This window comes from Macrobrachium rosenbergii, chromosome 29 (assembly GCF_040412425.1).
Source record: "Macrobrachium rosenbergii isolate ZJJX-2024 chromosome 29, ASM4041242v1, whole genome shotgun sequence".
Lineage (NCBI taxonomy): Eukaryota > Metazoa > Arthropoda > Malacostraca > Decapoda > Palaemonidae > Macrobrachium > Macrobrachium rosenbergii.
In genome coordinates this window covers 2,617,084-2,627,083 of record NC_089769.1, presented here as the reverse complement: position 1 = coordinate 2,627,083, position 10,000 = coordinate 2,617,084, and the positions used below count along the sequence as shown (strand labels likewise).

Genomic DNA, 10,000 nt, shown 5'->3' with positions numbered 1-10,000 from the left:
TATATATATGTGTGTGTGTGTGTGTGGTGTATTTGTGTATTCATTTTGCATTCCCAAACTGCTATACTCTATATAAACGCATGAATATAAAATTTCTCCTCTTGAATAAAAGAGACCCGCCATTTGCGAGGAATCTGATCGATATTCAGATATTATCAGGGCCGTGCCGAAGTTCTTCCGTGAGGCAAACGATCACTCGCTTTTCATTATGCGAACTTCTGCGAGCATTCCTCTCGATGACCAATAAGGCCCGACCTATCATTTGGGCCGCTCCGTGACTGACGTTGCTTGCCAAGGCCTCGTCTCTCGCCACCACGTTGTTGGCCGACAGTTGCCCGCCAAACCCCGCTCGGAGTGGTCGCGTTTTCGCTGCGCGTGTCCGGATCGCCGCTGGCGGTTGTGGTGTCTTTGCCCGTTTTTGACGCGTCTGAGACGATTTTAAAACTAATTTCGAGTTTGTTAAATTGGTTTTTCCGTTTTGTTTTCGCGTCCCATGATGATGTGGCTGTGTTGATGAATTAGCCAGTAGAGTGTGTGTTTGTGTTATATATTCATATATTTATCAATTCGAATATGAAATTGAATGATGTAAATAAATATACAATCACGCAGCTTTTATACTTTACTCATTGAAAGTGAGAGCAGTGTAATTCGACAACATATTACAGCTTTTTCAAATCACTGATTCTGTTGTGATATATTTTACTTGTCAACTTGAAAGCAGAACTAAACACACGTCAAATTGCAACTTGGATCTACGCAAACCGTATTCAAAATGCAATTGCATTCAATTTACCAATGGAAAATCCTCGCATACTGTATGCTCTCATCTCAAATAACAGGTAAGGAAAGATGCACAGATTATTTATTATTAAAAATGCTGTTTCTCATTTTTCTTATTATTAAAATGCTGTTTCTCATTTCTCTTTCATTCTTCATTTTATTATATAATACGCAATGTTTGAACTACATTTTGTTTCAATATAAGTTTTTGTCTAAAATAATCTATGTATAATAAACATCATATCATAAAATTTTAAACCGCACAATATAAATGATAATGCATTGAAAGATTTAATTATATAATTATTTAAATATGATATTCGTTTCTAATGCGACACAAATATAGCATAAAATTCAAAAGATAATGTAATAAATATTTGAATTAATAGTCAAAGTAATTTATTAACCGATAATTGAAATTATGCTAACGAAATATATTTACAATTTTTTTATATAATATTATATATATATATATATATATATATATATATATATATATATATATATATATATATATATATATTTATATATATATATATATTTATATATATATATATATATATATATATATATATATATATATATATTATATATAGGCTATATATATGTTTGTATGTGTGCATATATATATATATATATATATATATATATATATATATATATATATATATATATATATATATATATATACACACACATATAGAATTGAAAAGGACTCCGTAATTGATATTAGATCTTAATGGAACCTTAGTTACATGACCAAACTTTATGACAATGGGCTGAGAAATAGCAGATTTATTAGGTTTATTTATCAACTCAGGCCTCTCGTTTTTCATTTAAATACTTATCAAAGCAAAATCTGCAAACACACACACACATAGCCTACATTTACGCAAACACATAAACGCACGTACACGTACGAACATATGCACATTTGTAATATATATATATATATATATATATATATATATATATATATATATATATATATATATATATATATAGAGAGAGAGAGAGAGAGAGAGAGAGAGAGAGAGAGAGAGAGAGAGAGAGAGAGAGAGAGAGAGAGAGAGGTGTATAGATAAGCAGACAGATAGAGAGATAGATAGAAAGACTGACAGACACACAGACAGACAGATAGATTGATAGATAGATAAACTATATACATATATATATATATATATATATATATATATATATATATATATATATTTTTTTTTTTTTTTTTTTTTTCTGTTTTTTTCCCCAACCTGATAGGACACACACGAAAGCTTTCCAATTAATGGTCTTTATTTCTTTACATTATTCAAATAAGAATGAAAGACTAAGCTTGATTACAGGATCTGTCAGTTTTTCACAAAATATTAGTCTCTTTTACTTGAAAACCGTATTTAAAGTATATGTGCAAATTCAACAGAGGCTTTTACGTTCGTCGACATAACTCAAGATCTACTGATCCATCTTTTTATATTATCACATACTATTACATACAATGATAAACACCTACCATAGTATAATTATGTGAAATTAAGAATTCTTTGATCTATAATCTTTTACTTTATTCATTACGTTATATTTCATTATTTATGAGTACAATTTCACATTATTTTGGACATTTTCACCTACTGAGGAGAATTCTTTTTTTCTCAACTAGTATCAAACGACACTTCAGAATATAATCTCAGCATCTATTCCGTTACGAGATTCTCCACAATGAAAAATATTAAATCACATTATCAATCAGGATTCTCCAAACAGAGAATACTACACATTTCTAATTAGGATGGAAATAACCCCATTCATTAAATGCTTATAAACAATTCGAAATGTAATTCTCTGCCGCCTGAAACTGTGGTATTTAATTCCTCGAGTAATTCTACTCTTTGCTTCCTAATTGCCAGATTTGTAACTGACTCAGAGAAGTAACCTGAGAACCTAACTAGTTTGAGACGAGTTCCTCTAATTTCACGGTGTCTCTTGGCTCGACGCCTGTCACTGTGTTTGTCTGCTGAAACTATATTGCTACTTAAGGGGATTTGAATAAATATCTAACAATGGAAATTGTCGAGATGCCACACACAGCGAAAGGAAGGCTGGTGATACTCGGACAACTTGTCATAAGCCTCGTGGATTTAATTTAACTTTCAAATGTTTGTATACTGAATGATATCATGTGGAATTAGACTTCGTAAATTATACTTCATGTTATATCGAATTTTAACTGTAACAGGATTGTGATTACATTCGATATGCAAATAGTGTAATCCAATTACGATTCTTCTAAATTGGAAATATACTGTTGGAAGATCTAATTTTTCTTTTTTTCTTTTTCTTGTCTTCTATATTACTGTTTACATTTTAAGACGATGTTATTATGTCATTTGATCTGTCTGTTCGTAGAACCTCATGAACGTCGTTATTCATTGTTATTGTAATGTGTCAAGTTTGCGTAATTTTTTACTAAAGAGAATTTCTAACTGCAATGCAGACTCTAGATCTTATCAATGAATATCTAGTTGTATTTCTTAGTACATGCCATAAAAATGAAACAGTACTCATACACTTATTTATCCAGATATTTTATTTATCAGTTTATTTATTTGTACAGTAATTATATATTTATTTATCCAGTTATTTTATATATTTCTGTGTTTATTTGTGCAATTTCTAGATCAAACATATCCGTCTACAACACAACATTTTTACTTATACTAAAAATAGCTAAACCAAAACATCCCCACTGACTTCACAATACACTTCCATGAAACACGCAAAGAACTCCCATTATGATTATCAATGTCTCCCTTCCGAGGAAAATCCATTGAGAGCACCTGTGCGCGTCTGGCGGAAGGCCATTGGGCCAGAGATGGGTTTATTTTATAAACCTTTTGATCGTTACGCCTTCGAAGCGAGTCCATCCTTCACTGTACACGATTCTTTACGCATATTGATGTCAGGCTTGCGGTTGTGTGAGAAGAATAGGATTTACGTCAATTGTATTCGCGTGGGGAGGCAGGAGAGATCTCGCGCAATAGATTCTGTTGTATATGAAGCTCAGTGCCAAGATGCACAGAGAAGGCAATATAGATTCCCTGCCTCGGGAAATCCTGCTCTGTGTGCGTGTGGCCCTGAGAGACGATATTTTTTCCCCTCCCGGATTTGCAGAAAAGGGGAAACTTAGCTCCCTGAGAAAGGAAGAAAGTGGCTCGACTGTTCTTAGCTCCTCTTAATTATGGTTAAATCTGCTGGAAATCTTTCCTTTTTTTTTTTTTTTTTTACTTTAGCTCTTATCAAAAAGATATACGTATTTTGTAATGCAGGACGAATATCCTACTTTATTTTATTTGCTGATTCTAAATACTGCCGTTATCTTAAACGGTCTACTGGATAGGCCATTAAATTTGATAGTTTTAAACGATATAGTCTATGAAACTGACTATCCAAGACGATAAATATCATAGATACTTGCCTCCAATACATTTGGTCTCTTAAACAGAATCCACTAACTTCATTTACCAGTCCGTTGTATCTTAATAGCCGGAAGATCTCCAGCCTAATTCTGAATATTTTCCACTACGCCTTCCAGAGAGAGAGAGAGAGAGAGAGAGAGAGAGAGAGAGAGAGAGAGAGAGAGAGAGAGAGAGAGAGAGAGTATTCTAAAAGCTCTTAATACCATTGGGTAAATGCATGTTTCTTTTCGCAAAGCAAGATATTTTTTGAGTGTTTATTGTCTTTTCATGGAAGTAATTCTTACCATGAGATAAAGAAAGGAATAGTTTAAAAGTGTTTCATAGTCTTGTTATGATGGTAAAGAAAGGAATGTATTCTGAAAGCTGTTAACACCGCTTGGTAAAGGAATTTTTCTTAAAATGTAAGTGGCTATCCTTACTAAGATAAAGAAAGAAAGAGTTTAAAAGTGTTTCATATTCTTGTTATGAGAATAAAACTAATATATATATATATATATATATATATATATATATATATATTATTTAGAGAGAGAGAGAGAGAGAGAGAGAGAGAGAGAGAGAGAGAGAGAGAGAGGGGGTGATAACGTGACAAGCTGACAACTTGACATTACCCATCATTTATCTGACTGGTAAACATTCGCAAATCGAATAATATCCTCCGGAATTATAATTCGCCAAGAGATTGAATTATGATTGCCTGTCGATGCGCGGAGCCGAGAATACAATTACCATTTTGGATTAAATCAGAAACGCAAATTTAATCTTTGCTCTCGTTCGTCTGATGTCATTCCATGAGTCTCGTTCGTCTTGAGTCTCGTTCGTCTGACGTCATTCCATGAATCTCGTTCGTCTGATGTCATTCCATGACTCTCGTTCGTCTGGTGTCATTCCATGAGTCTCGTTCGTCTGATGTCATTACATGACTCTCGTTCGTCTTGAGTCTCGTTCGTCTGACGTCATTCCATGAGTCTCGTTCGTCTGACGTCATTCCATGAGTCTCGTTCGTCTGACGTCATTCCATGAATCTCGTTCGCCTGACATCATTCCATGAGTCTCGTTCGCCTGACGTCATTCCATGAATCTCGGTCTCTGACGTCATTCCATGAGTCTCGTTCGTCTGACGTCATCCATGAATCTCGTTCGTCTGACGTCATTCCATGAATCTCGTTCGCCTGACGTCATTCCATGAGTCTCGTTCGTCTGACATCATTCCATGAATCTCGTTCGACTGACGTCATTCCATGAGTCTCGTTCGTCTGATGTCATTCCATGAGTGAATGATATTTGGTCATCCCCTCGGTTTTGCTTGGGATAAAAAAAAACAGACTTTTGATGTTCGTTTGTTGTTCAGCACGAATTGGCCACCCTAATATTCGGTCTCTTTGTTTTCTGAATTTTCCTTAGTTAATTTGCATTATTTATTTATTGACCGTTATCCATTTGTTATTTTTTTCCTGTCGAATATCTGTCTTTGCTCAAGCGTTCTCGGGGTTGTAATATGTTGCCTATTGGGTGCTTCCATGTTGATGTTTGTTCCTTTAAAATAATCATCATCATCATCATCATCATCATCATCATCATCAAACTGCAATAGGCAGATTTTAACTTTCAAGAACTCAAAGTCGACCGTTTATCAAACTTCTACTCAGCTAATCCCAAGGCCCAGGACCGAATCCTGGCACAGTTAGAGGCCCTTAATAATAATAATAATAATAAGAATAATAATAATAATAATAATAATAATAATAATAATAATAATAATAATAATCAAACTGCAATAGGTAGATTTTAACTTTCAAGAATTCAAAGTCGACCGTTTATCAAACATCTAATCAGCTAATCCCAAGGTCCAGGGTCGAATCCTGGCACAGGAATAATAATAATAATAATAATAATAATAATAATAATAATAATAATAATAATAATAATAATAATAATAATAATAATAATAAGATCTATTATCCTGTGAATAATACCAGCAATCCCAGGGAACCTAAAGAAAAACTAGACAGAACTTGATGCAAATCTCTTGAATCAGGTTTGTTCTAGAAGTGTCTACTGCTGGCCACAACAAGCATAGCTACGAGACTGTTGAATTCCTAAGAAAATGGGTCATTCGACGTCAGATCCTCAAGTGGCAGACACAGAGATAAAACCTGGAAAGGATGTGAGAGGACACAAATACTAATTATAAAAACATGAAGACTATCGACTACACCGGCTGTTGCTCCGTAGTATCAGCTCAAAATGAGAGGATAGTAGCCTGCGTGTATAGGCAAGCCACATTACCACATACCAGAAAAAATGCTGGAGAGCTGGAGAGTCAACATATTCGGGGCTATGATGAAAGGACTGGACATTGATATAGGCACGAAGGCCAGACCTAATCCAGGTAAATAAGAAGCCAAGAAAGTATATTCCTGATAGCTGTAGCCATGCCACGGGACACAAGCGTAGAGGGGGAAAAACAAATATAGACAGAGAAGAACCAAGATCTGAAGATAAATAAAGGGAGACTGCAAGAAGATTAGGAGTAATCCCAGACGACCTCAAGAGAAACCTTTAAACGAATGTAGGCACAAACCTCGAAAAAATCCGAACAAATATATGACAGATTTTCTTACAGGAGAAACGTGATGCCCACGTTAAGAAATGGATTCGTCTATTCATAATTATTTATAGATGGTTGTGAAAGTGGGATATCCGTTGCAGCCATTATATAAACAAGTAAAAAATGTTCCGAAGTTTCTTCGGCGCAATCGAGTTTTCTGTACATTGTATAATCAAGGCAACCGAAAACAGATCAATCATTCGTTAGTCTCGGTATAATGCGGTATGAGCGGCGGTCCATGAAGCTTTAACCACGGCCTGGTGATGGCCTGGCCTATATCGCTGCCAAACGCACCATTACGGCTAACTTTAGCCTTAAATAAAATAAAAACTAATGAGGCTAGAGGGCTGCAATTTGGTACGTTTGATGATTGGAGGGTGGATGATCAACATACCAATTTGCAGCCCTCTAGACTCAGCAGCTTTTAAGATCTGAGGGAGGACAGAAAAAGTGCGGACAACAGCGTGTTCTTTCTTTCATCGAAAAGTGAATGTTTGACATAGAAAAAATTAGTTTTAGTAATTCGAGCTGAATAATCCAACGAGCAGCTAAATGATGTGATAATTTCTTCTTCCTCCATCCATTCTCATGCTTAAACTATTAAAGTTGACGTTGCCCCAAACGAAATACAGTACCAGGATACTTTATGGTTCACATAAATTCACGCGACCAGGAAATCGAAATAAGAGCTTATATAATAAATATAACGAGCAACGTAAACGCATTACCTCTAATACGTAACACTCAAGAAAAAGAATATTTATTTGCCTCGTCAATTCCACTCGGATGTTAGTGGTTACACTTGTTACTATGGTCGTATATTTCGAACGAGTTAAAGATATGTGTGGAGGTAATATTTCGAGAGAGAGAGAGAGAGAGAGAGAGAGAGAGAGAGAGAGAGAGAGAGAGAGAGAGAGAGAGAGAGAGAGCAATGTGATGTTCTGATAACATGAATTGAGTTATCACTTTTTTTTGTCGAATCGTAACCTGTGGAAGCAATATTTTGAGAGAGAGAGAGAGAGAGAGAGAGAGAGAGAGAGAGAGAGAGAGAGAGAAATGTGATGTTCTGATAACATGAATTGAGTTATCACTTTTTTTTGGTCGAATCGTAACCTGTGGAGGCAATATTTTGAGAGAGAGAGAGAGAGAGAGAGAGAGAGAGAGAGAGAGAGAGAGAGAGAGAGAGAGATGTGATGTTCTGATAACATGAATTGAGTTATAACTTTTTTTGGTCGAATAACATGAGCAATATTGAGTTGATTTTCTGATAACATGAATTGAGTTATCACCTTTTTTTCCTTTGTCGAATCGTAGCCTGAATATTCGTAGAAATTATAAGCGCTACCAGATTGATTCCAGAGCGACCCACGTAACCGAGGTCATTATTATCATTTGGGTTATTCAGGAATGGGAATATGCTGTAGACTTGGTCGTGTTTCCAAGAATCTGCTGAGGTTGTCTTTTTTTTTTTTAACAAGGACATTTAGTTCAAACTTTTGTACAATTTTTTTTGGGAGGGATTACTGCTATTCTAGGTAAAATCTTAAATTTTTAAGCTATATTTATGCAGAATGTGCCCAAATGAATATATATATATATATATATATATATATATATATATATATATATATATATATATATATATATATATATATATATATATATATATATATATATATATATATACACACACATATATATATGTACGTATGTATATGTATGTATGCATGTATGTATGTATTTATTTGTCACTGTATGTTATTCCAAAGAGGTAAACTAAAGTGGATATTAAACATTTTTTGTAGTATAAATAATGTCACGGTATATATATATATATATATATATATATATATATATATATATATATATATATATATATATATATATATATATATATAAAACACTTATATATTTGTGTGTGTATGTGTGTATTATATATTTATATATATGTGTATGTGCATGTATCTGCGTATGTATATATACATACCTACCGAATTCACTGTATATACCAATATATCACGAAAAGCCTTTTTAAGTAAAAAAAAAACAAGAATTTCATCTATTTACAATAATGCTGAAAAAAAAAAGTTTGTCAACTCTACTTCATCAAGTTAACTATTCGGACGTTAAATTAGCATATATCTCTCCCTCAGGACACAAAACTTGATAACATAATTTCTGTCGACATAACTTATGGAATATATCTGATACATGCGTCGGAATTCCTTTCTTATTTTCCTACGCAAGAAGCTTTCATGTCTTATACGAGAAAACGAAATCTACTTTCCCCATATAGACTTCTCTGTTGAATGACGAAGCCTTTTGTGAAACATATATTGCATCCTTCGAACTGGCTGAATTCCAATTTGTATAGGGAAACTCAATATGGGTTCCAGTATGTGCCGGGACGCTCTAAAATGAAGGGGAAAGAGTTGCATAATATACTACATCTTGTGATTTACACCTTTAAAAGGACAGACGAGTCTCGTTTTCTCTACTGTGTAAGGTAGAAGATTCAAAGATTTTAGAACTCTATATCTTATTCTATATATATGTGTATATATGTATATATATATATATATATATATATATATATATATATATATATATATATATATATATATATATAAATATATATACATAAATATATATATATATATATATATATATATATATATATATATGTGTGTGTGTGTGTGTGTGTATATGTGTGTATTATATATATATATTTTAAGACATTTCCTGCAGTGTCGCATTCCGGTTCACAAAAAGAAACTCCACAATAAAATATAATGTCTACAGTATACATTATACAGCAAATATTTAGACTGAAAGCTTTCGCTAGTCACTGGTAGAGAAAGCTTACTGCTAAATATTTATCATTTCTTTAGACAATTTATATTATTGTCCCTAATCATCTGTATTTTTTCCAAACAATTCGTATGATTATGAAATTATCTTCTACATGGCCATTCCGTCTGTGGGACACTGTTTTGTAGAATTGTGGTCAATTGCACTTGTTGCAAATCAGTGGTGCACTGTCGGCATTGCTCAAGGTTCTTTGCAACGTCCCTTCGACCCCTAGCTGCAACCCCTTTCCGTTCCTTCTACTGTACCTCCGTTAAAATCCTCTTTC

The 10,000-nt window shown here is 33.6% G+C and overlaps 1 protein-coding gene across 1 annotated transcript in view; it reads left to right on the top strand.

Annotated features, from left to right (window-relative positions):
- Positions 1-642: 642 nt before the first annotated feature.
- LOC136854484 (zwei Ig domain protein zig-8-like) overlaps positions 643-10,000 on the top strand; it is a 52,170-nt gene continuing 42,812 nt past the window's right edge. The window contains exon 1 of the mRNA XM_067130784.1: positions 643-842. Coding sequence (XP_066986885.1) covers positions 776-842 — 67 coding nt within the window. The 5' untranslated portion in view covers positions 643-775. The remainder of the gene's footprint in view (positions 843-10,000) is intronic.